The 21,715-nt window shown below is 27.9% G+C and overlaps 1 protein-coding gene across 1 annotated transcript; it reads right to left on the bottom strand.

Moving 5' to 3' along the window:
- Positions 1-7,156: 7,156 nt before the first annotated feature.
- Positions 7,157-16,344, bottom strand: LOC139425494 (uncharacterized). Its single transcript, XM_071180504.2, has 2 exons — positions 16,211-16,344; positions 7,157-8,175 (listed from the first exon to the last, which is right to left on the bottom strand). Exons 1-2 carry the CDS (start codon positions 16,217-16,219, stop codon positions 7,288-7,290), a joined length of 897 nt encoding a protein of 298 aa, XP_071036605.2. The 5' UTR covers positions 16,220-16,344; the 3' UTR covers positions 7,157-7,287.
- Positions 16,345-21,715: the final 5,371 nt, after the last annotated feature.

The raw sequence follows: 21,715 nt of genomic DNA, 5'->3' as shown, positions 1-21,715 counted from the left end.
CAATATTATTGCATTTAATAATCAGTTTTGGAAAAGTTGAGAATACTTTGTCATCAGTAATTGGGGATTACTGATTAATAATCAAATGGAAATTACTCAATTTCGTTAGTGAAATTTACACTGCTTATCATGTTTGTACCGTGTATTCCATTTTAGTTGTAATGATCAAACATTTAAATAAATATTGACGCAATAAAAAATTATTTCAAACTAAATTTTAAAAAAAGTTTTAAACAAAAATTCGTATATATTTTTAACATTAACTGAAGGAAACTGTTATACTCAAAAGGAAATATCTGGCTGCTTGCAAACGCAGGCCATGTTTTGCAGTGTGCCAGGCTAACAGAAAAGCCACCTCTATTTTTTAATCTGTCTCACACTTTTCATGCTTGTGGCAATCGAGATTATTAAACATTAAAGAGATTAGACTAATAAAAAAATATAACACCAGTAGCTAAATTAGCCTGATTTGTTTCAGGCTGATTGTAATAGAATTCGATTGTTTTAGAAATTATATCATTCATTGTCTGGTTCACTATACTTCTCCATTTAAAGCATCGGCATGATATGAAGTTCGTTCCATTAAACATAAATAATTTTAAATATATATAAATTTATTTATGTTCGTATAATTTTTTCATGTAGCTTAAAGGCACGTAGACTAATTATAATCAAATTGAAAGTTATCAAATTGTATGGAAAATACTGGACACTTTTCCTGGAACATTACAATACGTTATTTGCAATTTTCAAATTTGCCTACGACAGATCCATATAATAGTAGAAATCTATGTTAAGCGGAACATTTAGTATGTCAAGGTTTTCTAAATTAATGTTTTGCTCTAGAACATATCTTATATTTGTATTAACTCAATACTTAACATCGAAGAATTTCGGCTGGCCGAATAATGTTTATATATTTCATTTTATCTAAGCATTTAATTAAAATATTATCAACATAAGTTTCTGTACGAAAAGATACTTATGAATTATTAGTATAAGATTTCTGTTCTTATAACTGAAACAGAATGCTTTTGTAAACAAAAATCTTCTAATTAAATTTTAATATAATTTTTAAATTCTTTAGATAATAGCTACTTATTTTTCACTTTTTTTAATTTCAAAATGCTTAATAGTTGAACATTTTTTATTACTAGTTGCGATTAATTTTTTTTATAAATTTGAAAATGTAGAAAATACAATTTTAAAGCTTTAGTTATTCGTAAAGAATAATATTCCAAATTTGGATGGAGAATTTTTTAAATAAATCGTGAAAATCGATATCTCATTACCTCAATTTTATCTGCTACCAACTCCAGTTATAAAGGAGCGCAACAAAACATAACATTACGTTGCATAGCATTTTTAGCATTATAATTTTCATTATTATTTTCATTATTTAAATTTCGGCACTAAGCAATGTGTTTTAGTTGCCATAACAGCAGAAGAGGAAAATAGGTAATTCATATTTTAACGATGGTGAAGAGCATTTTTTTTACTGAATGTTTGTGATGTCTTTTGTGGGAAAAAATGATTTGTCTTTTGTATTCTACATGTAATGGACCGCATAATGAATAGATATCAAGCATCATTAGTAGTGTCTTAAGATGACAAGCTGGATTTCGATGTTGCAAAGGATGGTAATGTTCCCCTGAAATTGTTTGACATATTACGTTAATTATATTTAAATAAAACAATATTTGCTTTAAATTATCTTTCTTACTTTAAATGCTTTCATTGATTTTATTATTAATAAAGTAAAAACGCATTAGTAGTTATTAAGAACATCGCTAACTTATGAAAATATCAATAGTTCAGGTTTTGAATTCTCTTATAATTTGTTTAAGCTAAATTGAATGTCACTAATAATTTTTAAGCATGATAAATCATATTTTATAACTTGGAATAATATCTAATTTCAAAAATTAGTTGCGGTCAGACATTACCAGAAGTAATGTTGACTAAGCATAATAGACAGCTTTCACCATTGTTTATATAGATGGCGTTGCTAGTCTAAATGAAGAAGTGACACCTCATCCGAGTATAATGAGACTGCCTGGTAACAAATGAGTTACTGATCTAGTTCAGCCTTGATTTAGCTCGTATTATAATCAAAAGAAAAGAATGCTTCTTTTCTTCAAGAAGACGCAATGTTAAAGTTTGTTAAAATAATCATATTTCTTGAATACAATTAAAAATTTCTAATTGTGTGCATTGAATCTTTCAAGTACTATCGGTTTGCTGGAGGCAATGATCCCACAATCCTTTTGATAGAAATTTCATTAAATCAAATTATATAAATTTTTGTTAATGGTTACACTTGTCTTGCAGATTTTCTGGATTTAATTATTGCGTATAAATCTCTTTTTATAAATGTGCCTCCATCCAACAAAACAATTTTTTGAAATGAATTGTTTTAAATTAAAAGAATCGAAGCAGGAACAACAATTAGACATGAATGTTTACAAATACAAAATGAAGCTGGCGTAGAAATAGGCCATTCGATTTGTCATCTTGAAAAAGCGTAGCTTAAAGGTATAGTTTTATTTGATAATTATTCAATTAAGTAATACTGCTGATAAAATAAGTTCCTGCTTTTTGTGGAATTTTTAAGAATAATATGACATAATTGAAATTCAAATTTAACGCATTAAAGCATTTTGGCACACATTCTACAAGTTTAAAAAATTCCAAGTTTTCCTATTTATACGTTATAAAATTTTTTAAAAATATCAAAATCAATTTTCAGATGTTAACGAAAAATCGAGGAATTTATTATTTTACTGCACTTAAAATTCGGTAACTATATACTATACATTTCGGGGATCCGTGAAAAGTCTAGTATCACATTACCTATTATATTAAATACCTACTACCCCAATGTCAATAGTACCAATAATCAAAAATAATTATGTATTCACTGATGTCAATTAAATTTTTTTAACTGGTCCCATAATGGATAATATTTTATAAACAAGCTTATCTTACTCAGAAAGTCTTTTAAGCTTTTTCACTTAATTTTTTCAATTAAAAACAAACCTTCATTTTAAATTTTAGTTATTTATTTATTTTTATTTTTTTTGAACTTCTATTCGGTTGTTTTATATTCTATTCGGTATTCCATTTTCTCAATTTGAATTTCAAATTTGATTGTTAACAAGAAGAAGTTGCCTTTTTTTTCGTAATTTTGTGCTTTTTATTTCAGTTATGTTAAAAAGTTATACTACTTTTTTCAAAGCATTTTTAATTATACCTTCAATTTTAATAAGTACCTGACAAAGCAGTCACAAGACCTAACTCCCTGACTCTAATGTTTTTCAGATCCAAACATTTTGTGCATGCATTAGTAAGCATTTTGAGATAATAAAAAAACAGTATTACAATTAATATTTTTGACTTTAAATTATTAATTATTTCAGCACTATTCTTACTAATATACAATTATGCGTGGCAAATTTCTGCTTCATATAGCATAAATCCGTCCATATAGTATAATGATCCATAAATAATCCATAAAGTATATTGATGCTTGTTTCTTAGCTGAAAAAATTGAAGACTATTAATGTTATTTTAAGAACAAAGTTATACATTTCTTGAAAAAAATTACTTTATGAAATGTTTGGATTTACACGTAACTATATAAAGAGCCTGATTTTATAGGCAGTGTCTTAAAATAACGTCAAATGTTTGAAATCTTACTACTTAATAAAGTAAATGTTGCAAGACGGGTATTTTGAATTGGATTATGCACTATAAGAAATTTCTCGCAAAATTTGTTTAATACCATTTTAATTAGTTGCTATTTTTAACATATTCAAATAAAATAGTTAAATGACCATGAATAAGATAGTATTCAAGCTGCTAACTGCGAGAAAAACTGCTTATTAATTGCTATCAATGAACAACAAAATTTTATCGCACCAGCTAGATCCACCCGATAAAGTCACTTAGATCCCCGCAGATGGGTCCATATTTTAGCCGAAAAAGCTAATCTGTGAATCCCATGACTGACAGAGCGGTGGTTTAAATCCCAGAGTTGGCACCATAATTTTTCCTTCTTTCCCTTTAACACATGAAGAGTTTCCAATTTCCGGCACTTCCCAATTTGTGACCCTGGGTAGTTAGAATACGATGCTCTCGCTCACTTATAGATGGCAGCATCATAAGGCAGCCAAACTATCTCCTATATCCAGTTGAAGTTTTTTTCTTATAGTTTTGAAACCAAGTGAAATGTAAATGGTTAGAAAACAGTGTAGTTTTGTATTCATTGTTTTTTAACCATATTAAATGAAAACAGTTTCGAAATCGGGAAAGAAGAAAATATTCTTTACAGTAAATTTTACAGTTAATTGGATGGACAGACTGCTGCCGGAAATTTAACCATAATTTTAGAATGGAAATTCCAACTGTATATTTGATGGTTATTAACTAAATTTGGTAAATTAACGCGTTTGGTAATTCTTAATAAACTGCTAAAGTTCGCTTATAATTGTAATGATTTCATAAAAAATCTGAACTAAAAAAATTTGAGTGCTTCTTAATTTTTAAAATAGGGATTGCTTAAGTAAAAAACTTTAAATTGAAATATTTTGAGATAATTATTCAGTGTTTTTTCTAACTAAATTAATTAATGTTTCATGAAAAAAATTTTATTTAAAAAAATTCTTTTAACGAATTATATAACTATTTTCGAAAAGCTCTTTTAATACTTTTTACATAAAAAAATCACTAGTTGTGTTTTTCGCGTTTGATAATTTTATGTTTGTGATTATTTGATGTTTTTCAATCGATTACTTTCCTTGTAGTAAAACTCTAAAGATATTATATGATTGCATCAATATATTTATATTATAGTTTGCTTTGTAGAGAAAATGTCATGAAGATCGAATTGCATTGTAGAGACTGATAAATGTATAAATGTAAATAAAAACTTTTTGTACTTACGTAAGTGTTTTTTTTTTCTTCAAGAAACCAGACACGTGAGTAATTTCAAACTCACAAAAATATATAATTTCATTTTATGAATTTTAAACATCATCATTACTTTGTCATTAACGTAGCAGGAAGATCCAAGGAGATATCATATAAATTTATTTGCTTGGTTTATTTGATTTGATAAATTTTTATGCAATTAAAAACTTTACATTTAAGACTTCCTGCTCAAATCACGATAAAAAGTACTGGCACTCAAGGTACTGGTACTTTTTGCCTTTAATTCAATTTCGACAGTACAAAATATCTGATATATCGTAATTTTTAAACCAATATTTACCGTTAAGTCACTGAATCACTGTAATTAATTAAATATCACTGCAAACATTATGGTATAAAATTTTGTGGCTTAAAGGGTTTTGTCGGTAAAAAGGGTTTTACGGATAAAGCACCATGGGTACTAGTACTTTTTATCGTGATTTTATCCCAAATTGTTTACAGTGTATTTATTTTTTTATTATTTTTATGATTTAAATAATTGAAAATGTGAATTATTCTATTTATCTAAATGCATTTAAAGTGTCATTAGTCGTAAACTCTAGATATTATAGAATACAAGCAATTTGCTTATGTGTTTTGAAAAATAGAATCCAAACTATAAAACAGCATTTCATCTCGCTGTATTAAATAATCGTAAGCGCTGCTGCTGTTTTTAATAATCAACTTTTCGTTTTCTTTTTTTTTCCTTACTGCAGCTTATTATTATATTACTATAGCTTAAAATTGCGAGCACAAAGAACATGACAGAATAAAAATATTTGTTATTCGTTAAACAGTTCGAGAATTGTTAACTATTAAACTTTAGGTAAAATTTATCATGCAAAAAAATACAAACTGAAATGCAACAGTGGAATTGAAATTATACTTGCTGGAAGAGCAATTTATATTTGTGAACTTAAAACGCGCTTTTCTTTCCTCGAAAATCTTATTTGTTTGAAAGTTAATTCAATTTTAAGATCTGTTTTTTTTCTCTCTCTCTTTTGCAGTATATATTTTCTATTTGTTGAAAAAAATATCTTTCTCCCTCGTAATCTTTATTTTCTAAGAGCTCACGCTTGAGTTAATGTCAAAAGTAATAGAATAAGAGAGGTAAAATTCCTTGTTAACAGATATAAATCTTAGCATTTGCATAAAAATTTTTTTTAAATAATAATAATTTAATTCAAGAGAATTGAAAATCATTTCCTATTTGAACTGTTATACGTCTCTTTGAGCAGCAAAATCATTTCTCTTCATAACTATCTTAGTAAAATTATTTTTATTTTTTTATTGAGTCACACAACAGTTTAGGTTAGTTTTTTTTTCCAAGTGCAGATGATAATAGTTTTCAAATACAGGTTTTATTATACAAATTTTTATATATCAGAGCAATTGACGTGTTCTTATATAAAACTGCAATAACTTTATAATTTTTTGCTAGAATGTTCTTTGCTTTATGGAAAATATTGTCTAAATGATGAAAGAGAAACAATTATAGGGATTGGTAGGTGGAGCAAGCAGGGGGCGGAAGCTCCTAGTTTAAAAAATATTAAGAAATTAAAAATGTTTTTTATTAACTAGTTTTTGAATTTTTCAAAATTACTAAAAATTTACGTTACATCGACCAGTCAAAATCCCATACCCTTATATAATTAACTTTAAAAGAAGCTTATTGTAAAAACATGATGTAAGTTACTTTTTAAACAATAAATATCTCATAAAATTTCGTACAATTTAAGTTCAATTAAGTCAAAGGAGATCAAAAATCAATATAATTATGCATTACAAGCAACTCACTTAAGATTGTAAGTAATAGAACGTTTTATAACACAAAAGTAAGGAAAATATGAACATCTGTAACTACTGACCTAACTGTTTTGACATTGTATAGAAATCGAGAAACAAAACAGTCACATGTTTATTACAATTTCCATAGCCCAAATATTTTGAGATAAATTATTGTTTAGTACGGTAGAATTAAAAATCGGTCGAAAGTCTCAATCAATAACAGTAATCCTGCTTCTGTTCATACAATAATCTTTTATAAATTGTAGGAATAATTTTATTTTATTTTCTGAAAACTTATAAATGCAAAGATTTGTTTTCTTGTGTTCAGTTTTGTAATCTCAGGCTTTACTAAGAACTAATTTAATAATTAACTATTTTATTTATTATTACCCATTTTTATTTTTTTCTCTAAACCACCAATTCAGCAATCTGATTTATTTTTCAAGTTCAAAACAATTCACAAATTTCGTAATTATGACACATTAATTAAAAACGCTGTAGAATTAAATAATTTAAGCTGTTATACTGTTAAATCCAGATCATTCTAAAGGAATCTTTTAGCTCTGAGAATGGATTTTTGAAGTTAATGTTAAAATCGCTTATTCGATATCTCAAAGGATTGTATCCGTAATTCAGACCATGCATTCTAATTCCACCCAGTCCATGAATTCCACTGAGAGATAACTGGCGAAATCGTTTCAATGGCTCATCTGTACCATAAGAATATGTCTTTGGAACAAAATTTGGGGAATAGTTCATTATTGGACCCGATCGTTTGAAAAATCTTGAATTGGGAAAACTGTTGTAATCTGTTTCTCGGTGTTCTGAGGAAATCAATTCACGAAGTTCATTTTTTCGACCTCGTGAATTGGATCCCCTGATCCGCTTCCTGTTCTCCTCCGCAAGATCTCGAAGAAATTGGTCGTTTATTTCATGCTCTTTTCGACCATTTCCATGATCATAACCATGACCATGACTTTCTGAATGCGCTGCCTTGTCATGACTTTTGACTTCACGCTCATAGCCATATGATTTTTCATAACCATATTCTTTTTCTTTCTCATAATATCCCCGATCATGTGATTTCTTAGCGTGATCTTCTTTATCACCAACAGCATGACTGGATGATTGGTGACCGCGGTTTAATCTGTTTTTACGCAGTAAATCCTTGACGTACTGGTAATCACTTGAATCAAAATCCTTGTCCTCATAGTCAGAGTATTTCTCTAGAAGTCTTTTTAGGCGACTTTCATCGTAATCCCTGACTTGTTTCCCTCCATCCTGGTGTCTGATATAATTAGTTCTTTCTCGATAGTAAGGACGCTCATGATAATAAGGACTCATAAGAGAATGTCTCTCATAGTTCTCATTTCCTTCAACAGAAAAAGCAGCCAGACACCATGCAATGACGTTCAGCTAAAAAGGATATATAAAAATAATATTTTAAGTATTTAAATGTAAACGGGAAAAAAAATTTATGTTTTTAGAAAAATAGCATTCTTAATATTTACAATACATATATAATACTTAGAATACTTATTTTATTTTATAAAAAATAAGTGTTTGAATGAGGATAAAATAATTTGAACACCAATAAATGTCTGCGAAGGAAAAAAATTATGTATGACGGAATAGAAATTTGATGTAATCATGAAAAAAATAGAAATTTTTCTTCAGCGGAAGAGTGAATACTATGAATATGCACACTAAGAGTCATTTTAAAAGTGTACAGGGAGTCTCATATCTATCAAAACGTTCAACTCGAGAAATACACGTTGAATCGAAAATACAAAAATACGAAATGTGATATTAAATTTATTGAACTAGATACCACTACCTCATCTTTTAAGGTGGAGGCATTTTTAGATTCTTAAATGGAAACCTCCATTTTTTCATTGCAGATTTGGATTTTTCATAAAATGACCTTCAATTTGAGTTTTTATGTTTTAATTACCAGACGGCACTGTAATTGAAAATTTTATATATTAATGTGCTGTAATCAAAAAATTTATGTTTTGAAAAACGTAATGTCACTGAACTCGACCCCCATCCCATTCGGCCTCACTTCCTGGGAATCATCAGTCACTCCAGCCTCAAAACTAGTGCTATTTGCAATATAAATCCTCCGTTTGGTACAAGTACATTGGAAGTAGAATCGAATATGCAATTTTTTTAAATTTATTTTCTGCTTTTTATCTAAGTTTTTCTTAGTTTTTATTATAATAATTATTCTATTTTATCACATTACATATACATTTCCCTTCAATACTTTTAAAATAATACAATGAATTTCTTCAAAGATAGTTAACATTCACTCTTATTATTAGTTGTAGTGTGTATTTCCATACGATACCTAGTAGAATAGAGTGGCAGTAATTCTTTTTAGTCCCTGTATTTAACGTAATTGCATGCAGCATTACGACAAACAGCTTTTAAACGGTTCAGATTGGGTTCGCAAAAGCGATAAATAGTGGAGTCGCTGCACTTTTGTCTACCGTTTTTTTTTACCTTTTCTATTGTTAAAGATAGTTTATTTTCAAAAAGGGTTACATATATTTTTAAATCATAAAAGAAAGAGTTTAAACAAATAATTATCAGAAATCAATAACGAGGTTTTTCTAACATTGCCTTATGTTTTTTTTTTGGGGGGGGGGGAGGTTTCTTTCTGATTAAAAATATGCTAAACCATGTAAACATTTAGATAACATTGAATTATGAACCTTTTCGTTGAATTATGAAGTTTAATAATCCCCTCTACGAAAACCCTCTTAGTTAGGTGATCAAACGCACGCTTTGTTTCATAAGCTTTGTCCAAAACGCGAAACTTTACATAATTTTGCTCTATTTTTCAAAATAAATAAATAGCGCAACCAAAATTATAATTAAATTGCGTGCAAATCGATCAAAATATTAGTTAATATTTATTATAAGCATAAAAACTATTAAATAAAATTTTTTAAAAATATTTAATTTCATTTTTATTTTAAAATTTTATTCTTATATGTCAAGAATAAAGTGAACCTTTTTTTATTTATGTGGCATATTATGGTTAGTTAAATATCTATTTAAACCAGTTAACGAAATTAATGATAGATTGCGAAGAAACTATAATAGTTTTCAACAACTTAATAGTATCAGATATCAAGTCAACGTTATAAATTTTGTATAAAAAGTTATATACGTATAAAATGTTCAAATTGTTTGAAACATTCCTGATATAAATGACATGCATAATTCTTTACAATATTCAAAGCTTAAATAATATTTTTTAAAAGTAAAAAGTTTAATTTATTTGTTCATAAGCAAAAGCAATCAACTTGCATTATTATGGCAGAAACTTCGGGTTACTTTGTGTTTCACTAAATATTCAATAGATGTCACCACTAAATTTTCTTCAACAATAAAAATCAAGGCGCAATAATTGGAAATAAAAATAGTTAAACAAAAATAAATAAAACTAGTTTTTAGATTCAAACTATAGTTTTATTTTCAGTCCTTTTTAATTTTTACAAGTAAAAGAAGAAAAATTTTGAAGGCGAGAAATACATATATTATATTAGTTTTCAATTAAAATTAGTAACCAATATTTTTGAAATCATTTTTGTATTTATAAGAAAAAATGAAAAACAAAAAGAATTTAATTTTTTCAAGTAAAAGAAGAAAAATTTTGAAGGGAAGAATTACATATATTATGTTAGTTTTCAATTTAAATTAGTAACTAGTATTTATATTCATTTTTGTAATTAGAAAAGCAAAAAGAATTAAAACTAAATAATCCTGACTATACGTAACGCTCACTTTCAACTAAAAGCACCTTTTTTATCCCAGTTTAATGTTATAAACTAAAAAGAATTTAGACATAACAATTTTATCCGAGTGTAACTTGAATTTAACTTTTAAAAAAAAAAGGCCGCAATTAATTTTATGGACAAATTTAATTATCCTCAAAAATATCGTATGAATTCGATGCAATTTTTAATATATTTCAAAGCTACTTCCTTCCATCTACCCTAATGTACTTCAATACTAGACGGTACTTTTCAGGAACCACTTTTTAGTTTCTCATTTAGAATCTTGCTTCTTTAGTAAACTTTTTGATTTCAGTGCTTGTGAAGGAAAAAAATATGGAACCATAATTTTCAAAAATTTAAAATTTACCAAAGGGGCACGATTTCAGCAAAGATTACGGATGCAGAAAACATAAAGATTGTCAAGAATGAACAGCAATAATATTTTGAGCATTTATCAATAAAGCTTCTATATTAAATAAAACTTTTGTAACTTTGTGCAAGAAGCTGATCGTTAAATACTTAAAGATTACATGCCTCTCTTTAACTCTAATTTAAAATTATACAATAATAAAATTTATTGGAAAACAACCTGATGATATGCAACTGTAAAACTGTTAACAAATTTTGATACCAATTTAAGTATGTGTATCATGAAATATTGTTTCGTAATATTGTAGGATACCATTGTAATAAAAGAGCACCATTTTTAGTTTTAAGCTTTTAATTTGAAATAATAATTAGAATCAGAAAGTATTAATAGCGGAGTAGAATAGAATAAGTAGATATTTTAGGTAAATTCCTTTAAATTAGGATTACATATATTTTTATAGGTAAATAATATTTATATAACTTTTATTATTTTTATGCTGATGATAAACAAAGAAATATGGTAATTAAGGTGTGAAAACTAGATCATTCCATGTTGTTTTCTGGTAACTAAAAATAAGCTATCAACAATGGAAAATCGTTTTAGGACAATATTTCTTTTCGATAATACTATGAAATTTCTTTTTTGCGAGATTATTTTTTTAGAGTGTGCTACAAAGTTAATATCATATTTATTAACATGGATTAATGATTAAAAGTTGAAATAAACAGCTAGTTCTAAATCTAAATAAATGAATTTTAAGATTATTAAACAAGCTGCTGTAAATGAATTTTACAGATGAATAAATCGTAAAATTTTACAATCCATTGTTCAAAAAGAAATAAATAATGAAGTAGCATTCTCCGTAAATCCATTTCAAAATATTACAGTAATGAAAAATTATTTACGGTTCGTAAACAAAGTGAATCGGGATTTGTTTTATGTCATTTAAAAAAATTCGTTGTGATTTACTCTACCAACTAGTAAATATATTTTACTAAAATTACTATAATTAAATTAAGTTTAAAAAACAGTTTTATGCGTTTATCAACTGAAAAAAATAAATTAATCTTATATCCCTACCGCCTCAAAAAATTCACTTTTATTTTGAAAGTACCGCTTGCTTAAAAATAAATGCGGAGCACGAAATTTAACTCAGAATGATATATATATATATATATATATATATATATATATATATATATATATATATATATATATATATATATATATATATATATATATATATATATATATATATATATATATATATATATATATATATATATATATATATATATATATATATACGCAATATGTAGCGTTCGAAAATTAAATAAAAATTTAAAAAACAAGTTTGTGAATAGTGTTGCAGTTTTAACTCTGCAAAATCATTAAGTTTGAATTTTATCGTATTAGAACTAAAATCTTTGACTTTATTAATACAGTAACTGACGCTCATAAAATTGCGGGATTATAAAATATGCCACTTATTAAAATCAAAATTGAAAGAATAGAATCATTACACTTTCAAAACATGATAAAGAAAATCATGTTAAATGCATTCTTGAATGAAACCATTATCACCGTTTCATAAAATGAAAATCACGCTTTTGGAGAGTGCTTGTTTTTAAAATGAAAACGAAAAATATCGTACTTTTTCTTTTCGGAAAATTTAGAATTTTCATTTCTCTCAAAGTATGTACAACAAATTCCAATTAGCCATTCACGCTCAAAAGAAAAAAAGCTACAGGTTTTGAGTACACTTTTAGGGGAAATTGAAGGGTAAATAGGAGACTATTGAAAGGTATTTTAAGATAAATTCGAAAAGTAAAATGACATTCAATAAAATACTGAAGGTTACAGAAACTTTTATAAATTTTCAAGCGTTGTTATATGTTTAATTTTAAAATTCGGGTAATCAAACAATAATTATTTTAAAACCCGTTATTCTAAAACTATCCCCCCCTCTCTCCTGTGAATATATGATCAAAATATCTAATATAAATTAAAACAGTTAAAATTATGCAAGAATGTTGTAAGTGATTTAGCTTTTCGTATTTAATTTTATAACCAGTGTTGAACAACCGATCCAAATCTGAGTTCACGACTATCAATGTTCACCTCCATAGTCTTGTAATTTTAATCCCAACACAGAAGACAAGAGATCATCTGGATTATGCATCGGAACAATATAGTCATCTTTGAGGTCTTTTGGATGAAACTAATCCGCATTTGCGTTTCATGGAGCGGAAAATATCCCATGGTTAGCCCGACTGCAAGGGCATTTTAACCCATGATCCATCTACCACTAAGGATATTTTATGCTGTTTAGCCGGGAGCATAATTCGTATCAATCAGCCACCAATGACATTCGAACCTGGGTTACCTCATTAGGAGGCGAAAGCTCCATATCCTGAACCACCGCGGCTCCTGTTAATATACTTGAAAATTTCTTTGAAATCACCCTTTTTTTAATCATTAGACACTTTATAAAATCAATCACTTTATGAAGTCAAAAGTCCCCTGAACGTATGCTATTTTAATAAGCGGTGGGAACTGTATATTAAAAATGGTACTTTTTAATTAATTATTTTTTAATTTTAAAATTAATTTATAGTTAAGAAGAATACAGTTACTATAGAATCGTGAGGGTTGGTGATCGAAGTCAGCAATGGGCAGAACTTCCTAGTTACTTTATAAAATGTCCTCTTATACAACAAATACAAAAATATTTTCAATGTAAATTGTATTGTTTTGTTTTCGCGAATCGATTAAGATGTCTACTTATAACGTGCACGCACTTCAAAGATAACAAAGAAAGGAAATGGGTGTGCCACATCTTACGAAAGACTATTTATATTTTCAGGCTTATTCTGATGCATATAACTGGATTTGTTTATTTAATTGTGATCTTGAAGTGTTAAATGACATCATAAAATAATTAACATTGTTAAAGTCAGTGAAATCATGTAAAAATAAACCAATGACAAATACAACACTTATGAATCAATTACATTTATAAATGCATGGTTAAATTTAAAAAGAAAAAAAACATTGTAAATTTTTAAAATCTGCATTTGCAAAAGAAACAAGACATAAAATTGCTTTCGTAAAATATGATCAATTATTCTTTCTTTTTTTTCTTTTTTTTTACAGCTAGCATATAAGGTTTTTGTGTTAGAAGAAAGAGGAAATTAAATTTGCTGCGTGACAACTTAAAATGATTATACAGCTAAAATTAATAATTTTTTTAACTTTAAATCCAACTAGTTAAAAGAATTTTCGGATCAAGTTGATAGAAAAGAAGTTATGTCTCTTAAGATATGATCAGATATTACATTTTTGGATTTGCAATTATTTCGTTATTGGCAAATGTCACAAAATTCATAATTATTATTTTTTCCCCTTAAACTGAAATTCGAATTATGAATACCCATAATAAATTTCACTATATCTATATTTTTTTTCTTCGTTTTAAATTTTATTGATATTTTTTATGTACATTGTGAGTATTAGCAGAAAAACAGAAAACTCTCAATTTAACATATTCTAAGTATAAAAGCTATATTCTTTACATATATGTTTTGGGTGTTGTTTATACAAGACAAAGGCTAAATATCTCCGTATACTACTTGTATATAGCTAGACTAGCGGTTTCCAACCTTCTAAGTAAAACAGACTACAAATTTTTCAAAAGTAATTTACTAAATATTATAGCAAATAGATACCTATTATTAGAGATATTTCACAGTCAGATACTTATTACCCGGATCACGCATGAAAAATTTACTACCCTGTACCGGGTACTCGGACAATTTTACCGGGTGGTTAAATTACAACCCAAAGGCTCTTAACTACTTGGTTCTCTTGACTGCTGTAGCTGGTCACAATTATAATGCAAGCTTTTATGTCTTTTAAAAATTGCTCTCTGACTTAGGAAGAGAAAAAAAAATCAATTTTTTTTAATGCTGATCAGGAGTGCGAGTTGTTAAAAGCTGCTGGATCGGAAAATCACTACTTGGTGCCCATTGCCGAGTAACACTCATTTAAAATCGAAATAGCCATCTAATATATATAATTCTCTTACGTGGCTCCCAAATTTTGGCTGTATTTCTTTTCCACCGGTGGCAACTTTTGCTTTGTTTTGTTTACGTTACTATTTCTCTTACACGGCGAATCAACCAATGATTGCAGCTAAAAATGTCACATGCCAAATCTAGCTGAGGTGGCTCAACATATAGCGCTTTTAAAAACGGAAATAACCAGAGAGCGTCAGCTGCGGCAATCTCATACTATTAAGCTAGGCAGAAGAGAGTAGTCTTTGTCGATAGATCTCTATTTTAGTATTTTGTCGAAAGCGCTTTTTTTGTCACGAATTTATATATTACGAATTTATTTGACGATTTTTGATTTATATTACGAATTATACTATAACACATTTCTAATAGGTTTAACGAATTACATGTCATTTATTTGAATTCAAATTTATTTTAATGACTTAGTATTTACTAAAAAGATGTAATTTTTTTTTTTAAAAAAAAGTTTTTATATGGATTTGAATGATTGTTTTGAATACTTAGAATTTTGCGCATTTGCAATGTAACTAAGTTAGTAGCGAGCGAAGCGAGCTTTGGTTTGCGAAGCAAATCATATAAGATTGCGTAGCAATTTTTGGTGGTTGGCGAGCGTTAGCGAGCAGGGGGTGCAGCCCATTAGTATTCAGAGTTTTAGTAACCTTAGCATTATTCATACAAGTAATTTCAAAAACCCATGCAGTCCATCATTTTTTTTTTTTTTTTTAGTAATCAAGCTGAAATAATTGTTTAAGCGCGACACATTTAACTTTTTTACAGAGTTTCAATTCAGGGAAACTTTAATAAAATGAACAGCTTAGAAACGAGCAAAAAGAATGATTTCTAAAAGTCCGCTCAGGAGAAGGAGATGAAAATATAAAAATCTAATGCTGATAACTATCTTAACTAAATTAGTATAATATTAATGTCACTAGAATTATAGATTTCTTTTTTTTTTTTTTTGTGACAAGGAGGATCATACAAATCTCATTCACAATATTTCATTACCCTTATACTGTACCAAAAGCTAAGGTTAAAGTGACAGATTTAAATTTAGATAGAAAATTATTTACATAGGTTAAAAATTAGTTTTGAAAAGTATGAAATTATGAAGTAATTTATTAACTCAATTTTACAATTGGTAAAATGAAATGTAGCTTAATTTTGCATATACTACAAAAGTCAAACTTTTAAAGAAAGTAAAAATTAATACTTACCAAAAACATAGTAATCCGTTATTGCTGAAGCAAAAACTGTGGCGATAATTTCTAGATCTAATTCTCTTTATAGCTGAATGAGTAATCCAATTAGTCTTAAACTAAGTAAATAATTTCAACGGTTAAGTGATGTAATGTAGATGAAAAAGTTTTCGGGTCCCTTGTAATTTCTTATGAAACTTTTCGAACATAACACCCGTGACAAGTTATTAAGAACAAGGTTACAAAGCAAAAACAAAAATTACATTATTTTTAAGACTTAGGGGAAAAAGTGGAAAAACCAAACAACCAAAATTTACAAATTTCATCATTGGTTAAGAGGAAAAGTTGTTAAAATTATATTTATATACTTCTAACTGCCTTCGATAAATAAAGACTTATCGAATAAATAAGTAAAGATTTTAATTAAGACTTTTTCGATAAATAAAATCTATACGTTAACTGGTAAATTTAAAATTTCTTGTTCGGTAAATTCCGGATATGGATGAATAAATTATAGTTGTGAATACGGTATGGATTAAATAATACCATTGATTGAATAGTTATTGAATAGTAATTGATTCAGATTATGCGGAAAAGTGTGTATGATAACAAATTACACGGAAAAAAAATTCTGGTCAAATTACCTTACTGTACAATAATTAAATTCCTGGTTTATAAAAAAAATTCTGGTATTAAAACCAACATTTACGGTATTTAAACCATTCATTTGGTAATTTTTCCGCTCATATATGATAACGGTTTGCCGGAAAATCAGGTGCTTAAAACTATAGTTCTTATCACCATACATTTAGTAAAAATACTAAACTGGAAAATAAGTTTAACCAAATAAATAATTTTTTTAAGCTCTGGTTCAAGATGTCATTATAAACTTACCAAATTGTCCCAACATTTGCCATATTTTAAGATATATTATAAAATTAGACATTTTACTGTTAATTTTACCAAAACATTACCAAAGTGTTTCTGTAAAAATTACCGAGATTTTAGTGTTCTCATAGAGCCAGAAACACGGTGCATTTTATCATATTTTAGTAGTTTTGACCATGCTTTTTTTTTCTCAGTGAAGAAATTATTTTTAAATTTTAAATAATAATACATTTTATTTCGTTAATTCTTTTTATTTTTTCATAATACCTTGTGCATTTTTTAAAAAAATTGCAGGGAGTGCATTTTTTATCAGAAATTATATTTATATTAATATAAATTATATTTATAATATATTATATTTATAGAGTAAAGAGCAATTCTTTTTTTTTCTCTCAAATAAATTAAGCACGGCAGTTACTAACCAGGAAAAGAGAAAAAAGTGGTATTAAAACTATCTAATTCATCGCTAGCTTATTTTTAAAAGGTGAAAAAAACCGGGAGAATTAAATATTACAGTAGATAGTTTATAATAAAGAATAATAAGAATGACAGATTTTATTGTTATACTCCGTTGAAAGTTAAGAAAAGACCTTTGCGTTATCAAATGACATAAGGAAGCTTTCAAAGCAATATAAAAGTTTTTAAAAATTTAATTCGTGCCATCTGACGGAATTCGTGCCATCTTTTACGATATATATCATAGAATTATTGACAAAAGGGGTTATAGTTTCGTAGTCTTACTGGAATCCTTGACTTGGCGACAGATTTCTATAAATAAGGAGAACATTCATTCTTGAAAAAGAATCAACTATATGACGTTACCAGAGCATTGGATTTGATTGGATCACTAAAAATAGCGCGTCTTATGATGACATGCTCTAAGCAAATCAAATGCGAGATAAAGAATTTTTTTACTTTTGTTTCGTAATCGAAGAAAATCCTCTGCAAGAAATAATATTATTTCTTATTAACAAAACAATAGTTTTTACTCAATAAGTTTTATTTTCATCATTTCACACGATTTGAAAGCAAGCAAAAAGGAGGCTGTGCACCGTCGTTTCAAGCAAAGAATATAGAAGGGATATACACCGAAGAGCCATTACATTATGACCACCCTCCATCTATAACAATGGGCTCTCCCAGGTTTTCATGGTTTCTCGCCTAGGAACAATGTTTTCATAGGGCACATTAGGACCCACAATCCTCATAGAACAATCCCTGACGTCTGTAAGCTACTTTAACATAGGTTCAGACCAGGTTCACCCATTAATGGCAACAGTTTTTCCTGCGGGGGATGGTGTTTACCAACAGGATAATGCACCATGTCATAAGGGTCGAATCGTCATGAATTGGTTCGAGGAGCATTCCAGTGACTTTCAAGTCATGTCTTGGCCCCCAAATTCACCTGACCTTAATCCAATAGAGAATTTGTGGTCATACTTGGAAAACCAAATTCGTGCTGCTACGCTACCCTCGCAATGTGAGGGAATTGCTGGACCAGTTGGTGAGCGCTTGGTACCAGATACCTCAGACAACCTATCAGCACCTTGTGGAATCAATGCCACGGCGGGTGCTAGCAGTTTTGAGGGCTAAAGGTGGTCCTACATGCTATTAGCAGGGTGGTCATAATGCAATGGCTCTTCGGTGTAGATACCCCTGATATTCTTTGGTTTCAAGAGTTAGCGATGTAGATGTAAGTTCGCGCTGTTTAAAAAAAAGTTTACAAAATATTTTACGAAGTTTATGAAGCGTTATAGCATTTTAAATTGATTAAATAAAGTAATCAGTCGACCGATTTAAATTTTTATAGGGTTATATTTGACTTAAAAATATTTAAATGTTATATTTAAATGTAATACATTTAATATATTTAAATATTGCATTTAATTATTACATTTAACTGTTATAACTTTGTATTTATTTATCAAAGACAAATTACTTTACCTAATAAAAAGGTGTATCTCCAAAAATAAGTGTTTCAATCATATTTTAAAATGTATGACCACTTTACAAACATATATTAAGAGTGTTTTGGAAATCAAATTGAAATGAAAAGATATAAACACAATTATGAAAAGATATACAAAGATATAAAAAATTTGTTTGATTTATTATATTTTAAATTTTCTCCTAATACGGGAATACTTAGTTCCTCTGTACTTCAATGCTAGGTGCAAGACTTGTTATAAATTCAAACTCGTAATAGCTGTGAATTATCTAAAATCATCATCAAGAATGAACGTTAATAAATTCAAAGAATTGTTTAGATTGCAGTTATGTTTATTCCAGATTTATTATTTTTTTTTTTTATAGAAAATTGATTATTCTACAAGGAAATGAACAAACAAAATAAAAAACAAATTGATAAATGAATAAAGTAAAGAAAGGCAATAAACTTTTCGTAATTAAGACTAAATATTTTCTAAAGTAAAAATGTTTACTAAGACTTAAAATAAAATTTAAAAAAAACGTGTTATTTAGAGTTTGATTCTAACGCTAAATTAGTCCTCGATTTGCACAGCGATTTTTTTTTTCTTTCCGCCTTCACGCTCTGATAGTTTATCTTGAACTTGAGTCTGTTGCTTGCTTAGTTATCCTATTCTTTGAAAACACGTGAACGCCATAAAAATTACTCTTTTGGAGTTGATACTATGTTGTTAAACATGCGTTTAAACACTTGCAACTATCTTCAGAAAAAGCACATGGAAAAGCTTTATATAACAAGTGTATGGCATCATAATACGAAAAGTCCACTATTATAACAAATTTCCAACTCACTGTTAAAATGCAAATACGTAGTAAAGATGCAGAAAATTAACGTTTATAAGGAGTTAAAAATTACTATCTTTCGGCTAATAGGAGAAAAAAAATGGGAGAAATACTTTTCTTTTTCTATTTAAGAGAGAAATATTATACGTAAAGGGTTTCAACTGTTTAAACTTTAAATGGATGTCATTTTTATTTACTTCTCGTATTAATACAAAAAAATGGAAAACGGTCAACGTTTTCTTACAATTTTAAGAAATTTTATATACAGGTGTGTTTGGGTCTTATTTATATGAAGGTATGTGTGTGGGTAACAAAAGCTAAATTGATCTGTTCTTAATAAATATTTTTCTGCTATTTTTAGAAATCCTGCCACCCACTTCAAAAGAATGCTCCTTTTGTGAATCGCATATTTATCATATTTCCTTTTTGACAATTTACTATCGAAATCCACATCCACTGATATCAATGGCGTCTTAAGATGCAGCTCTTCATTTTTTTTTTCCATACATCTTTCAAACACTCGTAACGGTTTGGAAGCTAGTTCAAACATTCCTGGCGAAGAAATTTCTAAATTCAAGTACTACAGGATTCATCTTACAATGTATAGGCAAAAGTAGTATAGTCTAAAATAAAATAAAAAGAGATATGCTTACAAGGGCGCCGGCAGAATAATATAAAAGGGGGTGCAACCCTCTAACAAACTACCCCCCCCCCAAAAAAAAAAAAAAAATTAAAAATATTCTGTAATTACATTTTGTTTTGTTATTACATATACTTCCATCAGTTAATTTTTTTCGAGATACATTTCTTTAAATTCATCGAGATTCATAGCTACTGACTCTGAACCTACATAACTACAAACAGTAGTTTCGTATACTAGCGTGTTTGTGCACGCTTAACATTGGTATTGGTGTTCGTGATGAAGTTTTACAGTTGTGAGAAGTCAGTTTGTGTTATACCTCTTTGTTAATCTAAATAACTAATAGAAAAAATAATATTATTTATATTTTATTAAATAAAATTTAAAAATATAGCTTAGATATCTGCCCAAAGAAAAAAATCTTTTTTTGACAGTTTAGACAAAAAATTACTTTCGAGTGTTCGACTTATGAATAGATTTTAAAGATGACTCAGAAGATCAAAGATGACTCAGAATTCATTGAAAAAGTTATAAACAGATTTGGACAGCAAAAAGACGATTACAATTCTTGTTTGATTAAACAATTTTTAAATTGTTATGCATCAATAATTACTTAATTATTTGCTTTTGAATAATAGTTTTGTAACAAAATTGTTTTTCTGTATCTCCTTAATTGTTTAAAAAAAAAAGCCAGGGGGTGCAAGTGCACCTCCTTGCACCCCCCCCCCTGCCGGCGTCCTTGTATGCATACTTCATGTTTATTTTTTTATTTCTATTTTAACATTGAATATATGTATCTACTTGTAAGAACAGGCTCACTTATAACGACAATTTCATATGCTATTATGAATTGCTGTTACAGCGGACTTTTACCATGCCAGATTTATCGATTAATTAATGGATTTCTCTATAATCATTGAGTAATTAAAAATTATAATTGAATGAAAAAAAAAATTTCTTAATGAAACTTTTTCCAGTAAAGTGTTGACACGGAAGTGACTTTTGCTAATTTATTTAAATCACTCATTATTTCCTATAAAATCTCTCACAACCACAAAATGTATTATCTTGCACATTAAAATAATGGTTATCTTGAGCCTTTAAATAATGGTCCTTAAATTAAATAAAATATTCCGCAATTTAAGTGTTGATTTGTAATTTAAGTGTAAATTTTAAATATTACGCAACTTATGGTCTTTGATTATGTATGGCCACAATACGGACCT

Source organism: Parasteatoda tepidariorum, chromosome 1, assembly GCF_982258835.1.
Source record: "Parasteatoda tepidariorum strain Cologne lab strain chromosome 1, Ptep-v5.0, whole genome shotgun sequence".
NCBI lineage: Eukaryota > Metazoa > Arthropoda > Arachnida > Araneae > Theridiidae > Parasteatoda > Parasteatoda tepidariorum.
Note: the sequence above shows the minus strand (reverse complement) of the source record. Positions and strands in the feature narration are given on the sequence as shown.